General features: G+C 36.5%; 2 protein-coding genes across 2 annotated transcripts; one reads left to right on the top strand and one right to left on the bottom strand.

Annotated features, from left to right (window-relative positions):
- The first annotated feature begins 832 nt into the window (after positions 1-832).
- Positions 833-25,548, top strand: LOC109504312 (aldehyde dehydrogenase 9-like). Its single transcript, XM_025308141.1, is given in 9 exon segments — positions 833-947; positions 1,649-1,980; positions 2,080-2,219; positions 21,668-21,684; positions 24,067-24,215; positions 24,312-24,469; positions 24,901-24,992; positions 25,194-25,303; positions 25,435-25,548. Coding segments are annotated over 9 exon segments (1,227 nt in total).
- Positions 3,617-7,781, bottom strand: LOC112590741 (uncharacterized). The gene is made up of 4 exons (XM_025308157.1): positions 7,651-7,781; positions 5,598-5,827; positions 5,067-5,226; positions 3,617-3,742 (listed from the first exon to the last, which is right to left on the bottom strand). The coding sequence occupies exons 1-4, from the start codon at positions 7,745-7,747 to the stop codon at positions 3,624-3,626; spliced, it is 606 nt and encodes a 201-aa protein (XP_025163942.1). The 5' UTR covers positions 7,748-7,781; the 3' UTR covers positions 3,617-3,623.
- Positions 25,549-27,235: the final 1,687 nt, after the last annotated feature.

Raw genomic sequence — 27,235 nt, 5'->3', positions numbered from 1 at the left:
ACAAATCAAAAAATTTCATTTAAATAAATGTGTTTTTAATTAAAAAAATAATGTTAGCGCAATTATGTAAACATTATAATAAATACATGTGTGTGTGTGTGTGTGTGTGTGTGTGTGCCATTTAAATAATTATATTCATATAACCTGCATAGTATACTTTTTATCCAATATCTTTGAGTAATTTAAGTATTGATATTGATGATATCGATACAGAAAGTTTGATATTTTTTGTATATCGATATTTTTATCCACAATACGTATCGATACGATGTATCGATACTTTTGGGTTGTATCGCCCATCTCTAGTATGTCACAAACAGCAGGATAGATCACCAGGTATGTAGTTGTTCGCTAACCTTTCCAACTGATATACAGCCTGCAGTGCTCCGTTACGGTGAAGAATGAAATCCCAATGACTTTAAATTCCGACGTGTAATTTAACATAGCTGTATCTCGGAAACCAGTAATAAACTACACCATGTTTAAATAACATTTTTGCCTTATATTACTTCATTCTATATTCCCACGAAATATTGACCTTTCCTCCCGGAACACCTTGTATAAAAATATAGTAAGTTAGGTTAGGTTAGGTTAGATTAGAATTTTCTTGGGGAGGCGGTATGGGGGAGGGGTTTCGCCCCTCCCCCGCTTATGCGTACTGTGTTCCAAAGGGGAGCATCGCAGATGCACACAAAATAAAACAGACACAGCAGATTTAATGAATCGGACACAGTAAAAAATAAATGTGCTGTTACGATCGCCACGGCTATCGTTGCAGTGCAACGATCGTTGATGGAGGAACTGTGAAAAGACTTTGTTTTCGACTGTTGATATGGTTTATTTTGTCTTCAAATTGAGAGCACGTTGCCGCTTGTACAGAGTGGATAGCTTAAGAATTGGCTTGGAACTTGATGTATATCAGACGAGAGCTAGCCGGGAACTGAGAGGTATTCGGAGGTTTTTATAGGGCACAGGAAAAAAACGGTAATAAATTTGGAAGAGAAAAAGGAAATTCTTGCGAGGGCAGAAATTCGGGGATATCATAGCTATTAGTTTGTTATTTTAAGATGAAGTCGGTCATTAGGATTAAGTAAGATAGATATGGAGGAACATGCGTCATCGTCGCCCTCGCGACGGTCTACAGATAGTACAAATTAAAATAAATAATATAAGTTAAAATAAACAACTAAAAATATACGTTGCGGCACGTAACAGTGCTCGATTGCAACCACCGTGTGTCCGTTTGTTACTGTGTCCGTTTCTTACTGTATCTGATTGCAACCACCGAGTGTCCATTTAACCTACTATGTCCGTTTGTTACTGAGTCCGATTTTTACTGTGTCCATTTCTTACTGTGTCCGTTTTTCGCTGTGTCCGATTCATTCAACCTACTGTGTCTGTTTTATTCTATGCGCATCTGGGACTCACTCGAGCCATCTACATAGCAGTGAACAGCGGCTTTCAATGCAATCTCTTAATATAAATTAATATCAAAGTTCAGTAAAAAAAACCGAGAAGTTGCGCACTTAATAAATATATTTTATATTCTATATTTTATAATATTTTGTTGTATCATTCATTTTTATTATTTTATTTTTTTGCCATAAGTTAAGAGCTACATAGTTAAAATTTGAATATTATACCTCAGGGAACGTTGTCATTTAAAAACCTGCGGAACAAACTCCGTTAACAGCACTTTATATTGCACAATTAACTAAAGAAGCTGGATTTCCCAATGGAGTAATAAATGTTGTTCCTGGTTATGGTAAAGCTGGGGCTGCATTAGTAGCTCATAATAAAGTTGACAAAATCGCATTTACTGGTTCTACAGAAGTTGGAAAATTAATACAACAAAGTGATGTAAAAAATTTAAAAAGAATGACATTAGAATTAGGCGGAAAATCCCCTAATATTATTTTGGAAGATGCTAATTTTAATGATGCAGTAGAAAGAGCACACTATGGATTGTTCTTTAACATGGTAATTTAGTTTGGAATTTTACATTGATTGTTTTTAATAAATATATATTTTTATTATCAATTTAATGTGATCTACTTATACTTCGTTAATTTGTGTAAGGGTCAATGCTGTTGCGCAGGATCTAGAACTTTCGTCCAAGATAGTATCTATGACGAGTTCGTAGAAAAAAGTGTACTTCGCGCAAAAAATAAAAGCGTGGGAGATCCATTTGATACGAAAACAGAGCAAGGACCACAGATATATTTAAATTTATATCAAGCTACGAATAATCAGTTATAATGCTCTAACGAGTCACATAGGCATACACATACATACACACAGACACGCGCGCGCGCACATACATACATACAGACACGCGCGCGCGCACATGCACGCGCACGCACACACGCATGCACGCACGCGTGCGCGCGTACGCACATGTACATATACTCTAATTAATTTACATAATTATTATACGTATGCGTGCGTGTGTGCATGCGTGCCTAATTCTTTAATAAAATATTCATAAGAGCTGAACATAAAGAATATTCTCCTAACAAAGAGAAATAGGATATGATAGAAAATGATATCTTTTCCTTCGGACTCGATCCCATATAGCACAGGTAGATTCTAAGCAGGTTCTCAGTATATCGCAACCGTAAATTGCGATTATTCCATGAATATCCGAAATACGTACTGTAATATTTTGAGAATATACTGAGAATGTTCCTATGTCCGCTTCCGCAGTCTACTCAGTATATACTGAGAATATTTCGTATTATATTGTAGGTATATCTAAATAATATTTTAATAATATTACTAGTATCGATTAGAAATATTTCCTAGTTTATTGTTAGTATCTTTGTAGAATATTTATATAATATATAAATATTCTGCAGGTCTTTTTGGGTATAATAAAAATGACAAATTGGTTATATATATGTTATTATATATATTTTTTAAATTAGTTTAACATATAAATGAACTCTTTATACATATATTAATAAACATATAAATGAACTCTTAACAACTTGTACTGCCTTTATAAACTATAAACTTTATAAATTATAATATATATATATATATATATGTATCTTCATAAATTATATATATTAGGTTGTTCGGAAAGTTCGTTTCAAATTTCGCGCGCTCCACATTTCTATGTAATCAGTAAGAACGAGGGCGCTCTAAACGATTTTATGTTTGTCAACAAACATTCCCGGATCTATGAGCCCGCTAAGGAAACTTCGCAGATCTTCCTAAGTGCAACTATTTCGTCAGAAATCAGTTTGAAAAATGGAGAACCAAAAAGTCCATTTTCGTCATGTGATGCTATATTGTTTTAAACGTGGCTTCACGGCTTCGCAGACCCTGAATGAGATGTTTTCAGTATATGGAGATGCCTGCGTCACTCACCAGACAGTTCGAAAATGGTATCGAAGATTCGAAGCTGGCGATTTCAACATGGAAGATCAAGCTCGCTCAGGCCGGCCTCAGGAGGTTGATGAAACGCTTCTTATGGATCTCGTGCACGAAAATCCTAGAGTGACAGTTAGAGAACTCGCCGACACTCTGCACAAGTCTGTTTCTACCGTGCATGACCATTTGAGGAAGCTAGGATTCTCAAGTCGACTGGATGTGTAGGTGCCACATATATGTAAAATCTAAAATAACTCAATTATTTTTTGTTTTTTTGCACGTTCCTTTGCATGAGCCAGCCAGATCTTGATGGGAGCAGAAATTTGTTCATCTGTTGCAGTTGTATGCGACTTTCTTATCACACCTGGAATATAATATTTAAAAATCAGTGTAATTAGAGAGAGAGAGAGAGAGAGAGTGTTTTCTTTAAATAAATATCTGTTCTCATTTAAGTTGCTTCAAAGAAAGTTGAAAAATTTTATGTTAATGTAAATATATAAATAAAGAGATTACTTAAATATTTGTTTAAACATTTAGAATTATTTAGAAAAGGCATACCGCCTCCGATTTTGCTAAAACTCACGTATCTTATATATTTTGACTCATAGAAACCGGATCCAAAAGTAAAAATAGTTATTTAACTCTATAAAGCAAGAAAAAAATTGTTAAAGATAGAGGTATGATAGATTAGGAAACCTGTCATTGCAAGGTAAAGTTTGTTCGTTGTACTTATTGTATTAGTGTAGCGCAGTATACAACTAAACTTTTATAATTATTGTACATAAGATAGAACTTATTTTGAATTGTACACAAAATAACTCCTATCTTGTGTACAATAATTATAAAAGAATATATCTTTAAATCTTCACCTTATATGTACTAAAATGGCAGATCCTAAAAAGGTTAGCAAAGGGCCCTACACAAGGGAGAGTGTATCATTAATCAGAAGCAGAAGAATGTAAGTATATGCTATCTCATTATGTAGGACTGATCTTGTTCCTCTTGTTACGCAATAAAATAACATATGCTATGATTCTTCCGCTTTTGATTCATGATACATTCTCCTTTGCATAAGAGCCTTTGCTAATCTTTTCAGAATCTGTCATTTTAATATAAGGTAGACTCATCACTTTAGTAAGGCAAAGATTTAAAAATATATCCTTTTGCAATTATTGTACACAAGATAGGTCTTATTTTGAATTGTGCACAAAATAACTCCTATTTTATGTACAATAATTATAAAAGAATATATCTTTAAATCTTCGTCTTACTAAATCAATGAGTCTACCATATATTAAAATGACAAATTCTGAAAAGATTAGCAAAGGCCCCTATGCAAGGTTACATGTGACAAAATTATTTATATAAATATTCTTAATTTAAGTATTTTCATTTAGTTGTTATACTGCATTACACTAATACAATAAGTGTAACGAACAGACTTTACCTTGCAATGACAAGTTTCTTAACCTATCATATTCTATCTTAAACAATATTTTTCTCGCTTTGTAGAGAAACAATGATTTTTAATTCAGATTCGGCTTCTATACGTGAAAATACATAAAATATGTGAGTTTTAGCAAAATCGGAGACGGCGTGCCTCTTCTAAATATTTATCAATTATGCTATTAATTAAAAATTAAGATTTACAATTCTGTATGTATATTCTGATTGTATATTTTACTTACATATAATTACTTTACACAATTGTAAGTTGCTGAAGATATTTTTCTTTTTCGCTCCATACCAGCTGTATTTCATGGCTAATTCATTGCTGAAGATTTGTCTCATTAATCTTATACATGATGTTTTTAAATCCTCGCATACAACTCGAACCAATTGTTTAATCTGAAATGTAAGTACAGAGTTAATATTAGTTCAATATTTCGTCTAATGACATTTATTAATTTATATATATTATGACTCTATGGATCCTCTCTGAGACTATCTTTATTTAATTATGTCAAAAGTGAAAAATTGCACGACAAAAATTATTACAGCATACGTTAAAATAAAAATATATGTCTATTAAACAACAGTTTCTCTTCCAATCGAGTCAAAAAAATATATAAAATGTTCCGAATATTTTCCTGTTATTATGATAATGAATAGTTATATAATTAAAGTGTTAAAATACAGCTTAGGTTTTAATCTATATTTTTGTGATTTTAATTATGTTACTTAGCAGCTGTATTGAATAATAAACAAATATAAAATACCATATTTTTTCTATAAGTTGAGTCATTCTTTAACTTTGTTTCTATTATTTCAAGTTCATTGTCACTTTTAACTGATAAATTCTGAAAAATGTCATCTTCCCCTTCTTCTGTGTCAATAGTAGGAACTGACCGTTTATGCAAAAGAAGTTTTACATTTCTGTCTACTGCATTGACTTTCAATTTTAAAGATATTAATGTTTCAACAACAAATCGGTGAAAATTTTCTGTTCCTGTGAATTAATAAAAATATTACACTCTGTTCGGAACTAGCCCGAACATAGGATAGCTCCGGAGAGCTGGCTGGAAGTACGGGATCGCAGAGCGACGTCCGCCTGCGTCTAGGCTCGCTCGAGTCCGCTCGGTGACCGTCCGGTCGTCCTGATCAAAGGCCGGGGCCTCGCAAGGCGACCACAGACCCTGCTGATCAGGCCGCGTCGCGCGCCGAATGGGCCATGCCCAGGGACGGCGGCGAGAACAAGAGAGAAGAAGCACGCGCACGTGCCGACGTAAAGTGACACGCAGTGTAAACGCAATGGACGCAATAAACGCAGTAGTAACGCAGAAGAGAATAACGCAGAAGAACGACGCCGAAGAACCTAAACGTAGCTATATACAAGCGAAACAACGTCGCCTACGCAAGTCCCGCAGGACACACGTCCGTGACGTCAACGGTGCGCGGCACCCGAAGCACGCCAAGGACGTGCAACGAAACGACCTCCGTCGTTTCGGATGGCCTGCCCTTCCGGGCGTAATGGCCAATAGCCAGCCACGGTCCCGAGGACGCGTGGAAACGGAGCTCCGAGAGCTCCGGCTCGCAGGACGACCAAGTCGCTCCTGCGAGAAAGCCAAGTTCCCAATGGACACTTGGACGAAGGAGCGCGAACGCTCTAGGACTGCGACCGAGCCGCTCCAAAACCGCCAAGGCCCCCTACGGACACTTGGGCAATAAGGGAGCTCGAAGCTCCGAGGAGACGGTCGAGTCGCTCCTAAGATCACGGCAACGCCGTGAGCCCGAGATCACAAACCGAGATTCGAACCATTTGCCTCAACCCAGCAGGGTGTGTCGGCGCCACCTTCAACTCAGCAGAGTCTATAGAGCAGTGGTTCGAATCTGAAACGAAATACCCGATCGCCCTAGGAAGCCTAGAAAGCGCGTCGGTAATCACCAGTAACACGATGCACTAACGTGTAGCACTACTTGCTACCTAAACTGGCCAGGCAGAAGACAAGACAAGGCAAGGACCAGGCATCGCGCGCCTGGTTATATATCCGGGCGGTCGAATCTTGCCCGCGGGCAGCGGAATCGCGAGCCGCGCCGTGTAGCGGCCGCGGTTGGACCTAGTGGGGGTCCCGCGCGCTCGCTCGCGAGAACCCGCGTCCCCCGCCGCTAGCGAGAACGCCCCGGGAACCAGGCCGCCCGCCCTGCAGCGTTGACTCGCACCGACTATCCGTACAGCACGTGATGCTGTACGGAACACACTCTTATATAAATATATTGATAAGCCGCAAAATCAATAAATTTGAATAAAGAAGAGATAACAATAAACTGTCGAGACAATGTAAAATTATAATTTAATATATAATAATAATATTTCTATTTGTGCTTGCTTACTTCTGTAGTCGAAAACATTTCCACAAAAGCATTCTCAAATAAAAATGAATCACATGTACCAAATCAAATAAAAAATATATAAAAGTTACTAATATACCTTGACAATTACCAATGTCCAGATCATTAGTTTGTTGCTTGCTTGTGCTCGGTACATTTTCGTAATTTTTATTAATTACATAATGCTCCGTTTGCATGTTATGCTTCGGTTGCTTGTGAAACAAATCTTGTGGAAAATCATCTTTTTGCAATATTAAAAATAACAAAATATTTGTTCATTACATATTATCTGATCATGGATGTTTTATTAATACGTAATAATAATGCTTCTATTTATATTTGCTTACTTCTGCAGTCGGAAACATTTTCACAAAAGCATTCTCAGATGAAAATTAATCACATGTTCCAAATCAAATAAAAAATATATAAAAGTTACTAACATACCTTGACAATTACCAATGTCCAGATCACTAGTTTGTTGCTTGCTTGTGCTCGGTAAATTTTCGTAATTTTTATTAATTACATAATGCTCCGTTTGCATGTTATGCTTCGGTTGCTTGTGAAACAAATTTTATGGAAAATCATCTTGTTGCAATACTAAAAATAACAAAAAAATTGTTTATTACATATTATCTGATCATGGATGTTTTATTAATATGTAATAATAATGCTTCTATTTATACTTGTTTGCTTCTGCAGTCGGAAACATTTCCACAAAAGCATTCTCAGATAAAAATGAATCACATGTTCCAAATCAAATAAAAAATATATAAAAGTTACTAACATACCTTGACAATTACCATTGTCTAGATCACTAGTTTGTTGCTTGCTTGTGCTCAGTAAATTTTCGTAATTTTTATTAATTACATAATTCTCCGTTTGCATATTATGCTTCGTTTGCTTGTGAAACAAATCTTGTGAAAAATCATTTTGTTGGGATACTAAAAATAACAAAATATTTGTTTATTACATATCATCTGGTCATGGATGTTTTATTATATATCATCAGATTATAACTTTTTTGTATACCTTGTTTTGTTTCTTTAACACTTTACCGACCGATAGCCGATTAATCGGCTTTCTGTCCCCAGCGCTTACCGATCGGTGGCCGATTAATCGGCTTTCTGTTCCCAGCGCTCACCGACCGGTGGCCGATTAATCGGCTTTCTGTCCCCAGTGCTCACCGACCGGTGGCCGATTAATCGGCTTTTTGTCCTCAGCGCTCACCGACTGGTGGCCGATTAATCGGTTGCGATGGTAACCAACAAACATTTGTTATTTGATTTTGAGGTATTGTTTGGTTTCGTCTGTAAGCTCCCATATTTTTATACCACTTTGAAAACTTAGCGTTCACCATGAGCGGGAAAAATGGTAGTGCTGAGTTTTACTTAGATAATCTGTCAGATTGTCCTGACAGCTATTCAACAAGTGATAGTGATGACGAAAGTGATGGCAGTGATATAATGATTCGAAAGCGACGTTCTGTATTACCACTAAGATACAGTGATTCAGAAGACGATGATGTAAACACCGTTGAAGACAACGATGGTACATGGTCGACAAACGACAAAGCGATAATGTTGAAACCTTTCGAAGGCAGCCCCGGCGTAAAAATTATGCCAAGTTCGCCAGAAAATTTAATGGATACGGTAAATTTATTCATTGGAAATGACTTTTTTGAGCACTTGGTGGGGGAATCCAATAGATACCATTATCAAGTAATGGAGAGATATAGAATTACATCAAAAATGAAAAAGTGGACAGATATAACGATACCCGAAATGAAGAAATTTTTAGGCATACTAATTCTAATGGGACAAGTAAAGAAGGACGTTCTCTACGATTACTGGACCACTGACCCGACTATAGAAACTCCATTCTTCGCGCAAGTAATGAGCAGGAACAGATTTCTACAAATATTTCAGAGCTGGCATTTCTGTAACAATGAGAACATTTCTCACAATTCGCATAGGCTTGCTAAAGTCCAGCCAGTCATTGATTATTTAAAGCAAAAATTTAATGATGTATATAAACCATCTCAACAATTGTCTTTGGATGAGTCTATAATTCCGTGGAGAGGTAGACTTTCGATAAAAACATATAATCCCGCAAAACTCACAAAATATGGAATACTGGTCAGAATGCTGTGTGAAGCTCGTACAGGATACATATGTAACTTTCGCGTGTATGCTGCTGATGGACAAAAATTAGAAGATATTGTATTATCGGTTATTGGACCCTATAAGAACATGTGGCATCATATATATCAAGATAACTACTACAACAGTGTCAATATGGCTAAAATTCTTTTGAAAAATAAAGTGCGAGTGTATGGAACAATTCGAAGAAATAGAGGTCTTCCTCAATCACTCCAAACAATAAAACTTTCAAGAGGCCAGCGTGAATTTCGTAGAAATCACCATATTTTATTAGAAGTGTGGAATAATGGCAAAAGATATGTAAATATGATCTCAACAATACATTTCGTACAATTAACGGAATCTGGAAGCAGAAGTCGAAAAGCAAATGCTCTAACACAGAAGCCTACTTCAGTAATCGATTACAACCAATATATGAAGGGCGTAAACCGCGCAGACCAATATTTATCCTATTATTCCATTTTTAGGAAGACAAAGAAATGGACTAAACGAGTCGTAATGTTCTTTATCAACTGTGCACTTTTCAATTCATTTAAAGCATATACAGCTCTAAATGGAAAAAACATTACGTATAAAAATTTTATGCACAAAGTGGCAATATTGTGGACAGAAGATTGCGAAGCTAAGGAACAAGATGAAAATCAACCTTATTCTGAACCCACAAGGAGAACATCCCGATTCGATCATCCCGGAAGACTGTCAAATTTCGGAAAGCATAAACTTATAAACATAGTGACCAGCGGTCGGAGTGCAAAACCCCAAAGACAATGCAGAGTTTGTACAATTAAAAAAAAAAGAAGTAGAACAAGTTTTATCTGTAAATTTTGCAATATTCCACTACACAAAGGTAACTGTTTTGAGCGGTATCATACTTTAAAAAAATATTAAACGACTTCTTTTTTGAAAAATATGGTTATATGGATTATGGTACATTATATAAATATTAAACTGAAAACGATTGTAATAGATAAAGTAAATATTGCTTAGCACTAATATCATGAAAATAAAAGATTTTATGAAATTTGATTATCCTATAATAACAGAAAGCGTACAATTTTACTTGAGCATAAGAAAAGCGCATATATTCCCGCGCGACAGTCTAAGCCGAAACAGAACCGGTGCCAGAGAAGATCTGTGGCCGAGTGGCCGGTGAGAAGTGCATAGGATGTTGAACGCTACCGGTCGGTAAAGTGTTAATATGCTTCGCTGGTTGTTTTGAAATTTTTGGCACATTTTCCGATAATTATTGTATGGATTAAGGAGGAAAATTGAGACGCAGTCTGAATAACTTATAACTATCAAGAAAATAGGAAAAATAGTGTAACAACCTGCAGTTAATTATTTTTGTGCCACATACCCCTGAAAGACAGGTTGAAAGAAATATAAAATTTTATACAACGAATTGGCCTATCTAACAAAATATCTATTGAGGTACAAATTTATTAATGCATAATAGTTAATGTTATTTTATTTTTATTTTTTTTATTAAATCTTGATATATTATGACGTGATATTTTTTTGGTAACTAGAAATTTATTTTTTTTTTTTTTTTTTATTTTTGGTATACTTATTTACGAGTGACTTTTTTTTTTTGGTAACCCTGGAGAAACCCCTTATGGATACCCACAGGCCCCTGGGGGAGAGCCCGTGGGTTATATCGGACTCGCACCGACTAAAACTCCAGGGGGTGCCTTCTTCAGGGGCAGCGATGGCGGCCGGAAGTACTGCTTGTATTACTCCTTTTCCTAAGCCGCCGCCCCTTTTGGCCCCACAATTACGTGGGACCCTTATCCGCCTTGGGTCCCGCGTGCCACAGGACTTATAGGGGGCTGTGGTGAGGGGAGCCGCGCGGCTAGACACCGAAATGCAAGTGCCGCTTAATGCGACTACTACCGCTGCACCACACCCCCACCCCGGTGACCAAGTAGGGGGAGCGAGTAGAGGACCCTAAGGTCATACTCGCTCGACCACCGTACCTGGGCCGGGGAGCGCCGCCCTATCGGAGGGCACGCGGGGCGTATACGACATGACTACGTGCGTTCAGATGGACACGGAAAGCGGAGAATGGAGTAGAGAAGCATTAGAAGCCATCCAATCAGAATCGGGCCTCCGCCCGATTCTGATTGGGTGGCTCCAGACAGCACAAGATCTCCTAAGAACATCCCAGGGACGTCCTGAGGATGAAGAAACATCCCGAGGTCATCTTCAGGACGTAATCTGAACGTTTCTTGGATACATGTGTTATTAAGGTCATTCTACAATACGTGTCGTAAGTTGTAAGTCGTAAAAATTGGCGAATCACAGTCGATTATTACAAAAATAATCGGTTATAGTTGGTTAGTTCTTACGGTTTACGATTTACGACACGTATTGTAGAATGACCTTTAGAGACCTTCTACAATATAAAGCAATTAGTCAAAAGCCGTAAGCAAATTGACCAATCACATTTGATTATTTTTTAAATAATCGACTGTGGTTGGTCAATTTGCTTACGGCTTATGACTAATTGCTTATTGTAGAAGGGATATGTCCGATTAATGATTAAAATATTGTTGATAATATTCCAATATTTCTAGAATATTCGATAAATAAACTGAATATTATTGATGAATTACGTAATTCTAAAAATATACGAAAAATAATATACTACGAAAAATATTATAGGGATATTCTCAGTATATTAGATATATCTATAGTATATTTAGTATGAAAACAGTATATACGAATAATATCATGTGCTGTGTGGGATATGATGAAACGATAGATTAAAATAGAAAACAATGAAATTCTCAATAAGTCATATCGGTTTTTATCGCTTTCTCTCTTTCGATCTTTATTAGATGATTGCATAAATCCATGCCCGATTTAACTCTTTGAAGCACGAATTTTTATATACAATAATAAAAGGAACTGATTATGTATATAGGGGTTTTCTGGGTCGCTGATTACAAATTTGGAGTAAAAATTTTTAAATTCAAAATGGCGGATTCAATATGGCGATTCAAATAGGTAACTTTGATATTATGGATATGTATCAAACTCGGAATATATATGTTTTTTGATCATAGATGACAAACACAGAATCGAAGTTAAAAATTTTGAAATGGCAGACCCAATATGACGACAATAAATTGTTAACTTTGATATGATATTATGGATTTTAATTTGGGAAATCTAATAACAAACAAATTCATAATCAGCGACCCAAAAAACCTCCATATACTTATTTCTGTCGAAATCGAAGGATTTGGAACATTTTTGTCCACTATATTGGATCCGCCATTTTGAATTTCGGAACTCTGATAATAAATTCGTGATCAGCGACCGAAAACACCTCCATGTATTTATTTCTGTCGAAATCGAAGAATTTTTAACATTTTTGTTTACCATATTGAATCCGCCATTTTAAATTTTGAAATTCTGACCCCGGATTCGTAATCGGCAACCTCGAAAACTCCAGAATATCAATTGTTATCTATATAGCTATGATTGTTCTCTCTGATACGAATTTTTTGTATGAAAAATACTGTTTTTCGCATATAACTATTTATACTAGGTGCGCAACAAAGTTTCCGGGTTCTCTGATCAATGAAAAATGAAAAATTTCAAGAGAAATACAAATAATGGTTTATTCAAAGTATCGTCCCTCTCTAGCTACACATTTTTGCCATCTCTCTGGTAATACATAAATACCGCGACAATAAAACGACGCGTCTTTGGACCGAAATCATTCATCCAACTAATTTTGCACTTCTTCGAAATTGACCAAGTGTTGCCCAGCCAAGCCATGCGCCATCGACCGGAACAAGTGATAATCGGAAGTGTCTGGCGAATACGGCGGGTGCAGTAGCAGATCCCATTTCAGCGTTTTGATGGTGTCCTGGACGATGGAAGTGCAATGGCACGGAGCGTTGTCGTGCTGCAATATCACTCGTTCGTGTCTCGTGTCCTATTCTAGCTATTTTTCGAGCAATACATGGTTCAAATTGATCAGTTGTTGTCGGTAGCGATGCCCATTGATAGTTTCGCCCGCTTTCGGCAGCTCATAGTACACTATTCCTTTCTGATCCAAACGCAGAGCATTGTCTTCTTTCCAAAGCGATTTGGCCGTGCCGTCGATGTTGATGCTTCGCCAGGTGAAAGCCACGATTTTTTGTGTTTAGGATTCTCAAAATATATCCACTTCTCATCGCCAGTAACAATTCGATGCAGGAAACTCTTTCCTTCATGCCGCAAAAGCAAAATTTCGGAAGTGGCTCTTCGATTTTCTATCTGTCTCTCAGTCAACTCATGCGGCACCCATTTTCCTTCCTTTTGAATTTTTCCCATGTCATGTAAACATTTGAAAATACCTTGGCGAGTCATGTTTAATGCCTCCGCAAGTTGATCTTGTGTTTGCGTATCATCTTCATTCAATAACGCTTGCAGATCGGCGTCCTCAATTGTTTTTGATCTTCCGGAGCATTCCTTGTCCTCAGTGTCGAAATCGCCACTTCTGAAGCGTTTAAACCAATCTTTATAGGTAGTTTTCGATGGTGCATGTTCGCCATAGGCTTCCTCAAGCAAACGACGTGCTTCAGCTGCACTTTTTTTCAAGTTGAAGCAGAAAAGCAATACATCCCGCAAATGCTGTTTATTTGGCACAAAACTCGACATCTTCGTTACTAGAAAAAATATTTTTGCTTTGCGATATGTGCTGATATTACGACTGGTTATTGTTACCAGATGTCCAAGCTATAAAAAACACAACTTCAGACATGTATGTCGACTACATGTGTCGTTAGTGCCATCCATGTGTGAAACCCGGAAACTTAATTGCGCACCTAGTATAAACAATTTTATAAACAATTTATGAGAATTACACATTACATCATACTTAGTAACTAGACATAATACTCGAATGAAAACACAGAAAACAGCAAGAAAATTGAGTTTTTTATACCTAAAACACGTAATAAAGTGAAACAAAATAGGTTGGACTCCAGAGTCTCGCTGTGCTTCAAAGGGTTAAAGATAAACATCAATAAATTAAATTTTAAAGAATTCAGTTTTATTAATCAATTATATAGTCTCCATTCTACTTTACAATTATTTTCCCAACGATCTACAAACTTATCGATTCCATTTTTGAAGAAAGAGCCTGATTTTCCTTTAAAAAAGTTCGTGAGGTGATTTGCGACAACTTTCTCGGATTTAAGATTTTCGCCATTCAAACTACACTCAAACGCAAAAAACCCGGTACACTAAAAATTTGGGAAAAAATTACAAAATTTCAAATAATCATAACTTGGTAAATAATGAAGATACAAATATGCGCAGAAATGCAAAATGAAGCTTGAAACGTCCTCTTTAAGAATATCTGAGTGGCAATTATGCTCGGCCATTTTTTTCAAAATGGCGGATGATAAAGTGAGAGGATGCAAAATTGCTAATCAAAGGTACGTATTTGCGATGGTGCATGGTGTGCATCAGGTATCGCAGCGTAATGGGACCAAATACATATGAAAGTATAGAGTGTTATCTTTAAAATGCTACTTTACCGAGCTCGATGTGATCATTTTTCACTGAGTTGTTCCAAATTTTGCTAAAAATGCGGTTTTCTTGTTAAATTTACATAATTCAGTGAATAAGTATCGCATCAAGCTCTATAAAGAAGTATTTTAAAGAAAACATTGTATACTTTTAGGTACTTTTCGTCCCATTGAGCTGCGACACTTACTTTGCTCCATGCGCCGTCGCACACTCGAACCCTTTTTCAGCAACTTTTCATGTTCTCCTTTTTATCACCCGCCATTTTGAAAAAATATCGTTGCGCACAATTTCGATAGATCTTTCGTAAAGTACGGTTTCAAAGCTTTCAAACCGTTTTTGAAATTTGCTGCTAGGATATTTAGGTGTCGAGATATTCAATTTCGAATTTACAACAAATATCGATTCAGCGAGGCTTAAGGGGCTAAGAGGCTCTGCGGTTCGTTTGGCTCGTTCATAATTTCAATAGCTGTGTTCATGTTTCTCTATATAATAATTTACATAACTTGCACAATATATTCAATGATTTGCATTTATTATTTTGAAAGCCAGGGAAATGAAAGTAAAATTCAATTTAGGTTCATCATTTTGCGTACTCGATATTACGTAATAAAGATGAATTGCGTTTTAAGATACCGCTGTCATTAGCTCAAATTATGGTTGTAAGTCTTCCCAATATAAACGGCATGGAGTTTTACTGGTAGGAAAAGTCCCATTGTATGTAGTGTGTGTGTGTGTGTTTGTATACCACAAGGATAAGGACCCCGTGGTTCGTCAGCTCCACAGTATTTCAAGATTTCACACCCTCCTTGTGGTATGTGTGTGTGTGTGTGGTGTTACAGCAGAGATAAGGACCCCGCAGTTCGTCACTCCTGCAGTAATTAATGACTCCAAACCCTCTCTGCTGTGTGTGTGGTGTGTGTGTGCTAATAGTGGGTATGACTGCCTCGTGCGCGTATTACCTCATTCATACGATCAGGCATACTCCTTATTAGTCTTTTAATTTCATCCTGCGTAATTGTATTCCATTCGTTTTCGAGAATTATTCGCAGTTCTCGCAGTGACTGAGGAGCAGGTACGTGATTTCGTACTTTCCTGCCGAGGTTGTCCCATAAGTGTTCGATTGGATTTAAATCTGGACTATTTGCTGGCCAATCGAGTCGATTTATGCCAACTTCATCGAAGAAATCAAGCACTCTTCTCGCAGTGTGTGGTCGAGCATTATCTTGCATAAACAAGAAGTTCTCTCCGATGAAGGGTGCGTACGGAACAACATACGGAATGAGTATGTCTTCCACGTATACATCTGCGTTCATATTCTTGTCAAAAAAGTGCAGATCTGTATGAGCATTAGCTGAAATTCCTGCCCAAATCATTACATAGTACACTCCATTGTAGCTATGCCTCTCACTTACCGTACAGTCTGCAAATCGTTCTCCACCGCGACGATAAACTCGTTCTCTCGTCCATCTGGAGAATAGACACAAAAACGAGATTCATCGCTAAAGAGTACTTTGCTCCAGTCTGCGTAAGTTCAGTCTCTATGCTCAACTGCAAAATTGAGTCGAGCTACGCGATGGTGACATTTAAGCAAAGGTACAGCTGCTGGCCTGCGCGAAAGCAGATTTTATTCCTTTAATCTTCTCCGAACGGTGTTAACGGATACATTAATGTTGCGGACATCCCTTAAATTGTTTCTAATTTGAACAGATGTTCGATGTCTGTCTCTTAACGAATTTGAAACAATAAATCGGTCATCATTGTGATTGGTACATCGAGGATCGACGTCCCGAACCAGGCCTTCTATGGAAAGAATTGGTTTGTAAGTACCTGGCATAAGCACGTTGCACAGTTGACACTGACAAATCAAGTGCCTGAGCAACGTACTTTCGACTTCTGCCATCTTTAATTAAAGCAATAACTTGAGCAGCCTTTTCAGGATTTATCGTCCCTATAATCGACGCAATAATTTCGATGCGAAACAATCAATTATGGTTTAAATTGATGAAGTTGCACGAAGCAACGCGCCTCGAAAGGAAAAGATCACGGAAAAAGAAAAGTCGCACGAGGCAGCGCTTATCGGAGTGAACACGTTCGGAAAAGGAAAATTGTTTGTCTTTGTTCATTGTCTTGGCACATACATTTAAGAAAAATCCAGTCAAGCCAGGCGTTGAAGCCCGGCGTATCGACAGAATCTCAGTCAAGCCAGAACGTAAGCCCGGCGTACTGACAAACTCGCGAAGTCCAGCGTACAAGAGATAGTGCCACTATCGGCGGTGGACCGTACGAAGGCCAAAAGCTGTAGGAAGGCAATCTCTGATCGTCTCCGCGGGCATTCTTATATGCCCTGGGCAGCTCGAACTCACATGCGAGCCGAGGGGCTCGCGCGCGCGACAACCTAGATCGCCGCGTCGCGGCAGCTCCGTGGACTAGGAGCGCCAGGGAATTTCGACGTTCAGGTGGCGTCCAGCGACTCGGCATCCCGCGCGCCGAGTCACCGCGAACTCAGGCGCGATCCTGAACAGCATATTCAAGCTGTGTACCATAATGGCCAATCGTACGGAGAAGGTAGAGAGCTAGGGACAGCTTCGCGAACTAAAGTGTATACCACAGTGATCATGCGTAACTGAAGGGTAAAGAATGATAACTTTTGATGAAAATTAAATTTCCAATTCGCAAAATTGTGTAAATTATTGTATAGAGAATAATGAACGCGGCTATTGAAATTATGAAAGAGCCAAACGAACCGCAGAGCCTCTTAGCCCCTTAAGCCTCGCTGAATCGACATTTGTTGCAAATTCGAAATTGAATATCTCGACACCTAAATATCCTAGCAGCAAATTTCAAAAACGGTTTGAAAGCTTTGAAACCGTACTTTACGAAAGATCTATCGAAATTGTGCGCAACGATATTTTTTCAAAATGGCGGGTGATAAAAAGGAGAACATGAAAAGTTGCTGAAAAAGGGTTCAAGCGTGCGACGGCGCATGGAGCAAAGTAAGTGTCGCAGCTCAATGGGACGAAAAGTACCTAAAAGTATACAATGTTTTCTTTAAAATACTTCGTTATAGAGCTTGATGCGATACTTATTCACTGAATTATGCAAATTTAACAAGAAAACCGCATTTTTAGCAAAATTTGGAACAACTCAGTGAAAAATGATCACATCGAGCTCGGTAAAGTAGCATTTTAAAGATAACACTCTATACTTTCATGTGCATTTGGTCCCATTACGCTGCGATACCTGATGCACACCATGCACCATCGCAAACACGGACCTTTGATTATCAATTTTGCATCCTCTCACTTTATCATCCGCCATTTTGAAAAAATGGCCGAGCATAATTGCCATTCAGATATTCTTAAAGAGGACGTTTCAAGCTTCATTTTGCATTTCTGCGCATATTTGTATCTTCATTATTTACCAAGTTATGATTATTTGAAATTTTGTAATTTTTTCCCAAATTTTTAGTGTACCGGGTTTTTTGCGTTTGAGTGTATTTTGCAAAGACCAGAACAAATGAAAATCTGAAGGCGCAATCATATCTGGAGAATATGGTGGGTGCTGAAGAATTTCCCATTGCAACTCCAGCAGGTTTCGCAACGTCTGTTGGGCGACGTGCGGTCTAGCATTATCCTGGAAGATGATGCCTTTCTAACTGGCCAAAACCGGACGTTTTTCTCGAATAGTCGCATCGAGTCTAGTGAGTTGCTTACAGCATTTGTCCGTTATGATTGTTTCGCCGCGTCGGAATAGCTTGAAATGAATAATTCCCCTGCAATCCCACCATACACACAGCAACACCTTCAGTGGATGTAAGCCGACTTTTGTGACGGGTTCTGCACCTTCAGCTGCTTTTTTCAGATCCTCTTTCACTGTACGTTGTCGTACAAAATTCACTTCTCATCGTCTGTTACCATTGGATCTAAAAAAGGCTTTTTTATATTACGTACGAGGAAAGAAATGGCCACATTCATGCAGTTCAGCATATTTCTTTCAGTCAAGAGATGCGGCACTCATATATTGAGCTTGGAAACGTATTCAAGCTTTTTTAAATGGTGAAACGTAGTCGAATTATCAATTTTCAACCTCTCAGCAAGTGTAATCCTCCTGTTGTAATCCTTGGGTTTTCTTCTACTAACAAGGGACATTCGGCAACGCGGAAATTCAAAAAAATCTGAAACTCTGCATAATTGTAGAGCAGATATACCTAATAACAAAACAATTTTTCGTTGGTGCCCAAAAACGGTTTTAAGGGTGGAAACAACCCCTTGAACAAAGTTGATTTTTGTCTTTCTAAGCGAATATTATCGAAACTATTAAAGATATGAAAAAATGTTTTAGACAAAAGTTTTATGGTTTTAAAAGTACTTTATTATGCTATATTTAGATTTTTAAAAATGTAAAATTGTGTATAAAATACCCCCCCTCCTTCTCTTTTTCAAATTGTTAAAATCAATTGTCCAACCAAAATAAAGCTTATTTTATGACAAATTCAACCATGTATAATAACATTATGTTTGGAAAAGGCAATATTGAAAAAAAAATTAAACATGCTCTTATATGTATGCTACGCGTACCAAACTTAAGGATTCGCTACTTGACGATGGCATTTCTTTCTTCCTCAAATCTTCCTCATAATTGCAAACTGTAAAAGATAAGGAAGGAAGAAAATAGAAAATCTAAAAAAACAATAAAGTTGATGTTAAAAAGTAAGTTGAAGAAGAACAGCATGATAAGGAGGACGCAGAGAGAGTGTATATAACCCTAATATAGATAATCTTTTAAATTCAATTGTAAAGAACAAATAAGGAAATGAATGATATGAAGAAAAAAGGAGAACACACACGGATTTAATAATGAAAAATATAATTTATAAATTTATTCAGTGTACATTTGTGTGTATGTGTTTTGCTTCATTCAGTATATAGGTTTTATTAATTAAGTAGTCGATATAGATATTCGAGTGAAAGATATCTTATATTTTGGTATGGATTATAATATATACAAATTTTACAGGAATTGAGGACAGTAAAATATTATTTATTCTATATAATTATTACAATAATGATATTGCTCAAAGAAATGTTCAAAACAAAAATATTGCTTGCACCATGCGCAACGTATAAAAGCCATTTTACCACAAATGCTACATTTTGGTATACGTTTTTCTTCTTTAAAATAACAATAATCGATTGGATTATGAAATTTTTCAGGTCGTGTTGATAAATAACCACTTTTATACCAGCTATATCTAAATAAATTTCGAAATCTTGGAGAAGACAGTTGATTGTGTGTTAAAGATTGCAATTTTATTATGTTATTACGTAAATGTAAATTTATGTCATAATTATTTATAATAACACTATCAGAAAAGCTTCGAACAAAATTTTTCCAGATTCTGAAACCAAAAACATCTAATGGCTGTATAAAAGCAGTTGTTTTTTTGGTATTGTTAGAATATTTACATGTTTGTCTTTTGGTACAAGTTCTTCCAATTGGTTCGGGCAATGTCCTGGCCATGAATCAAGCAGTAGTATACTTTTCTCTCCAGTGTTTGGTAGATACACTTCTTGGAACCAATTTTTGAAATGTTCAGTTGTCAATTTCCCTGATTTTGAAGCCGCAATGTAAATATTCACTGGTCTAAAAAGAGTTTGTTCTACTTGTGGTCCAAAAACACCAGTAGATTCTTTTAATACTATGTACAAAGGCGAAAGGAGATGTCCATCTGCAGATATAATAGGCATAATGGTGTAGCTATGAGTCATAGCAGATAAAGATTGGATAGTAGCTCCAACTGTCTTCACTCCTACATTAGCTAATGTTCTTCCTGCATGTATTTCTAAATTAAAGCCACTTTCGTCCGCATTATAAGTTGATTCAGCACCGATTACATTAATATGTGGCTTTACTGTATTTACAAATTCCTCAGCGTTTTGACGTATAGTTAGATCAGTTAAATGAGAAGACCGCGTTTTAAATGCAGTTATTTTACGTGATGTAATACGATGTGCCTTTTTAAAATTCCATATCCACCAATTTCCTGCTTTAAATGAAGAAAAATCCACTTGTTCCTTTGCTTCTAGTGCCCATTTTCGCAGATTTATATCATGAATAATAAGTCCTCTATTAACAGCTTCTTGGAATTTTATAAGAACATATTCAGCAATAACTACAAGTTTGTCTGTATTTGAACCCCCACGCATTACATGTTCTTGCCATCTGTGCAATTGTTGAATAGATTTTACCTAGAAGAAAACAAATCTCAATATTAAACAATTCGAATTCAAAAATAAAAGAAGTTATATACGAATTAAATGTTCACGAAACATCAAATTGTAAAACTTAAAATAAAAAACAACGCGACTCTAACTATATAATTTACAGCTTTGGTCATAAGTATAAAGCATCTCTAACTCATTGTATTTTCCTAGAAATCAATGCATATACTCATAGTAAATATATAATCTCTTTACAATAAATATTATATTAATATTTTATAATATAATGTGTATATTATATTTATGTATATTATATTTATATTATAATTTATATTATATTAATATTATATTATATTACAATAAATATTGTAAAATAAATATTATTTTCCACATATTCTTATATTATATTTTTTTATTATATTATTTTTCCATATACTCGTATACTATATTATGTTCTCCATATATTCATATAGTATGTTTTTGTTACACAACTTAAATAAATTTTTTGGGATGCTTTATACTTATAGTCAAAGCTGTATGTACAATGACCGACAATGATGCGTTCCGCGAGAGGGGAAATAGAGTTCTCTCTGTCGCGGAACGAATCACTGCCGGTCACTGTACACCGTAAAAGCCTCAAGTATTTTACTATATATTATTCTTCTTATTTTTTAATTAAACTTTACTTTTCTAAAACGATGTTGTACAGAAGTAAGAGATAAATGTCCTTTCTTTCCACTCTTCCAAAATTCGATTGCCTTTTTCTTATAATTTAAGTTTACATTTCCACCTTCATCATCCACAGTGCAAACTTCATTTCCATAATTATCTTCTTCAGCATCAATATCGTACACATCTACAAATTGTACGTCATGCGGTTCTGATGGATCGTCAAAATCAAGTCCCCACTCATGTTCGATCGTAATATCGTGATGTATAGCACTCTTTATTAAATCAGTAATTGTATCATGGAGTTCCACCTCTTGATGATTAACAGGAGTTATTGCAATATTTGTGAAATGAAATGTCGCAATTAACAAATTAATAACATTAGCTGGATTTATTACTGACATTATGATACAAATCTTAAGGATATTTTAATTAAACATTTCTCACAGCAATAATAATATACGTACTGCTTCAATAACTGCTTTAATAACACTGAAATGTATTCCAAAATGGACAGCTTTTATATGCAAATGAATGAAGATAACATATGTCAATATAATGAACCTTGATTGCACTGTACTTGATAAAGAGTGCTATTTTGGTCGCACAGTCATAAAACTTGTGACAAGTGTTTTGCATGTTGCCATGATGTACACACACGTGCGCACGTACAAAAACACACATACACACACACACATATTTATTTATATTTATGCGTGTCGTTTAAATTAATGAAAAAGGTAGCCGCAATGTTGGCAAAATAAATGTCTATTACGTGAAATTTTATAATTTATAACATTTTTAAATATTAGTGACTGTATCCTTATCATGCTATTTTTCTCCTACTTACTTCTTAACATCAACTTTATTGCTTTTTTAGATTTTCTATTTTCTCCCTTCCTTATCTTTTACAGTTTGCAATTATGAGGAAGATTTGAGGAAGAAAGAAATGCCATCGTCAAGTAGCGAATCCTTGAGTTTGGTACGCGTGGCATACATATAAGAGAATGTTTAATTTTTTTTTCAATATTGCCTTTTCCAAACATAATGTTATTATATATGGTTGAATTTGTCATAAAATAAGCTTTATTTTGGTTGGACATTTGATTTTAACAATTTGAAAAAAGAGAAGGAGGGGGGGTATTTTATACACAATTTTACATTTTTAAAAAATCTAAATATAGCATAATAAAGTAATTTTAAAACCATAAAACTTTTGTCTAAAACATTTTTTCATATCTTTAATAGTTTCGATAATATTCGCTTAGAAAGACAAAAATCAACTTTGTTCAAGGGGTTGTTTCCACCCTTAAAACCGTTTTTGGGCACCAACGAAAAATTGTTTTGTTATTAGGTATATCTGCTCTACAATTATGTAGAGTTTCAGATTTTTTTGAATTTCCGCGTTGCCGAATGTCCCTTGTAAGACACACACAATATCGTCATCAATGCTAGAAGGCCGTCCAGAGCGAGATTGATCTTCCAAATTGAAATCACCATTTCGAAATCTGCTAAACCACTTTTTAACTGTCCGAGAGCAGGAGCACGGTCCAAATAAACGCTTTGAATGTTCTTTTATGCAGTTCCAACACTCACGCCTTTCCCAAATTCGTATAACATTATATGCTGCAAATACACCTTTTCATCCTTTATTTTTAAAAAATTCTCTTACGCACAAATCGACTTATCTGAACGATGTCTGACGCTAAAGTAACACAAGACAGTGTCACCTATTCAGTGCATGCAACATAACCAAACAAAAACACCGGAGTTCCGCCATGCAGTAAGTTAACGCCATTTAAGAAAATCGGGCACGAACTTATGCAATCATCCAATATATCACAGTTTATTACGATTTCAGTTTAAGCTATTTTTAATGTCTCCTAAAATGATTTCGTAATTGTAATTGAAAGTATATAGTAGCTACCGATGTGGCTCTATGCGACAAGACAGGAGTTTTGTACGAATAATGGTGCTTGTCCTTCACGCCACGCGTGACAACTATTTTTTTCAACTGGGCCGCGCGAATAGCTCGAGCATTTCAAACGCTCCTCTCGTAACATATCGACGTATTCTCTCTTATTTATTTAATTTCTAAGATTAATATCTTGATTACAAATATATTACAAATCGATTATATTACAAATATCGCAAAATATGAGATATTTTTGTTCATCTAAATCCATTGTATGATTTTATGAACGATGACAGAATTGTTCCAGGATGCAATTGTAGAATTGTTTTTGTATATATATGTATTTTTAATCAGATTGATCAAGAACAATTAAATAAAATTATGATAGACTCTGGTAAAAGAGAAGGTGCTAATTTAGTATCAGGTGGAGAGCGTATTGGCAATAAAGGATATTTTGTTGCACCAACAGTATTTGCAAATGTCATAGATGAAATGGCTATTGCAAAAGAAGAGGTAAGCAGTATAAGACCATACTTTATTATATTTAATTATTAAATAATTATTAAATAATATTATGAGTTATTCAAAACATCTAATTATTTTACACAGATATTTCGTCCTGTTCAACAAATATTGAAATTTAGTGATCTAGACGAAGTTATTGAACGCGCTAATAAAACTGATTATGGATTAGCAGCTGCAGTTTTTACGAAAGATATTGATAAAGCAAATTATTTAGTGCAAGGTCTTCGTGCCGGTACTGTATGGTATGTTCTGGAAATGTAATAAAAGTTGCGACTTGCTGCACGAGATAATAGACAATGATTTCCATCCCATACGTATATAGGGTGTCCAACCTACATGTTAGAAATTTTCTCTTAAGAGCTCCAAACACGTAAGTGTATAAAATAAATGCAATCAGAAAAGTACCCAATAAAAAAAAACGAAATAGAAAAAAATAAAAGCGAGACTCATCCGTTGCTACTGGATGACATTGAAATTTGGACGTACCGTCAAATTGCCGTGACGATGAATGAAGAATTTGACTGGTTCAGGAAACACAACTCATGAGATAAAAATATATAAAAAAAAGTACATACGCACACATACATAACCAATCAACGGTGGCAATGAACAAAATATGATTAATTTAATATTGACTATTTAATATTTAATATTAATCTTGTGTTGACATCAGTAGTGAGATCACGAACGGCCTATTAGCCGAATTGGCTGACAAAAACTGCAAGAGACCTTCAGCAAGGCCTCCAGAAGATAATCCTCTTGAAGGTAAACGAAGCGAAATACACCAAGCCTGATATCGATGACTTGCAACAAGACTTGGCGCTGCGCCTGATCAACAACAATAGCAAAAGATCGGGCAGTCGACTCTGAGTGATTTTGCTATAATCAACTATCGTGAAGTCTTATTGCCTGAGGCCTGCTGAGTTTCTCTCGCATATTTGTGATGTGTAAGTTGATTATACGCAGATATCCAGGACCTACAATTATTATTAGTTACTGATGAAATATTAAATACTAATTTGTCGTATGGCGATTTTAAAGTAAAAAATATACTTGGGTCCGGCATGAATTACTACGTACAAAAATGTAATTTTTTAATTATATTTCTTCATATTTCTTCACTATATTTCTATATACGAGATCCTAGCGATAGCCATTGGTGCTCCAGTAAAACAGCATATGCGCACTCTTCTCTGAGTTTATGCAGCGTCTGGGCGGCAGCAAGAACTGGAGCAGAACAACTTCTGTATTAACACATGGGAAGATCGATGTGGCTATGAGAGCTTTTAATCCGATATGGCTGGAGTCCAACTGGATTTGAACAAGACTCCGATTAATATGTTAAATGCACCCAAGGATACAATACAATACAATAAAATTGTATGCTGGAGTACAATTATGCTGTACTCCACGAGTGGAGACAACTGGATCAGAAGACACGACGCATGAGATAAGGAAAAAAAAAACATTTGCACACATGCGCGTGTAACACTAGTGTTGAGTATTATCTAGTTAATCAGTTAAAAGGGTAGGTAAAACGTTAGAAAGAAAATTTTTAACTTTATTTACTTGATTTTAATTAAGGAAACTTTTAACATAAACTTGTTATTTTAAAGTGTACTGTAACTTTAACTTGTAAACTCTTTTTTATACAAGTTAAAATAATCTATCAATATTTATTAAGTTATTGGTTAAATAATTGCGAGCTGCTAACAATTTAAAATAAAAAAAATAAAATGTAATGATAGAAAAACTTTTTGTCTCTCTGAGCGCCAATGTAATTGAGTTATATTGTGTAATTAGAGTTATATTGAATTTGCAGAATTATTGAGCTACCAGGAAGAGGCAACACAATTTCAAGTCGTTGAACTGCACCAATCTCATCGGTTGCACTTTTCCTTAGAGTAAGTACGTAGTTTTACTGTTGCGTTTAACAATGAATCAGATACGCTGGAACTACGAACATTTTTGTGCCGTAGGTCTGCTTGGATATCACTGATGATTGACTTTGTGTTCCTTTGGCCACAGGAAAAGAAATAGTACGACATATATTTCGTATACCTACATCTTTAAAATATATTACGTGAAATCAGTTTGTGTTATAGAACATATACTACATGTTATAGAACATATACTATAAATAAAGTTGTAATTTGATAAATTTTTACTAATATTGTTATTCAGACAGTCCAAACCTGATTCTCCCCCGTGGATGCCACCTTGCCGTGATGGGGGAGCTTGCGTGTCCTAATGATGTACAGGGCTGTACCGGCGGGGGTTTCGACCCCTGGCAGGTTCTACCATGCCGGGGTGGCCTGTACGGAGGGACCAGACTAAGAGTGTCCTTATCATTCTTGGAGGCGCAGCTACCTCCAATTTTTATACAGAGACTGGAGGACCGTACTCGTACGATCCAAAGGTCCCTACAGCGCGAGCAGAGCGGGCTCGTGAGCCTGGTGAAAGCAACCGGTCTAGGGGAAGGAAAACCCTGAATTCAAACCCGTAGTTGTGAGGCACGTATAACCCCACACTTTTGCGAGGGACTAGGGTGTTTCGGCACTCTGGTACGGGGGATCCAAGCGAACCCCGGCAGACCCTAGCCTATCATACCGTAACCCTAGATCATGTCTCGGGGGTCTTACCTTAATTGGCCGGACCGCGAGGTGGGTCCTTCATAAAATACCACATAATCCTACGGTTGAGGCATGCCACGCTTATGGGATGAATGGCAGGTGCGTGACCTGTCGCTAGTGGTTCCTCACCCATGGAACCTGGCGCACCATGAGGACATGCTAGCCTTGCGCCGGGTAATGCGGAGGCTCCACCCGGGGTCGACGACCCCTTCCTGCCGCACTCGCGGGACTCAAAATGGACTTCGAATTTAAAAACAAAACCTCCGAGCCTTCGGGCTCAGCGTCTTCGGGCTCACGGCTCCGTACGGATAGGCGTAGCAGCCCGTCCCAGAGCCTACCACCCCTTGTGGATGATCTTTCAGATGTCTGTGTAGA

This window comes from Harpegnathos saltator, unplaced genomic scaffold, assembly GCF_003227715.2.
Source record: "Harpegnathos saltator strain DR-91 unplaced genomic scaffold, Hsal_v8.6 scaffold14, whole genome shotgun sequence".
Classification (NCBI taxonomy): Eukaryota; Metazoa; Arthropoda; class Insecta; order Hymenoptera; family Formicidae; genus Harpegnathos; species Harpegnathos saltator.
This window is presented reverse-complemented; position numbering and strand designations above follow the sequence as displayed.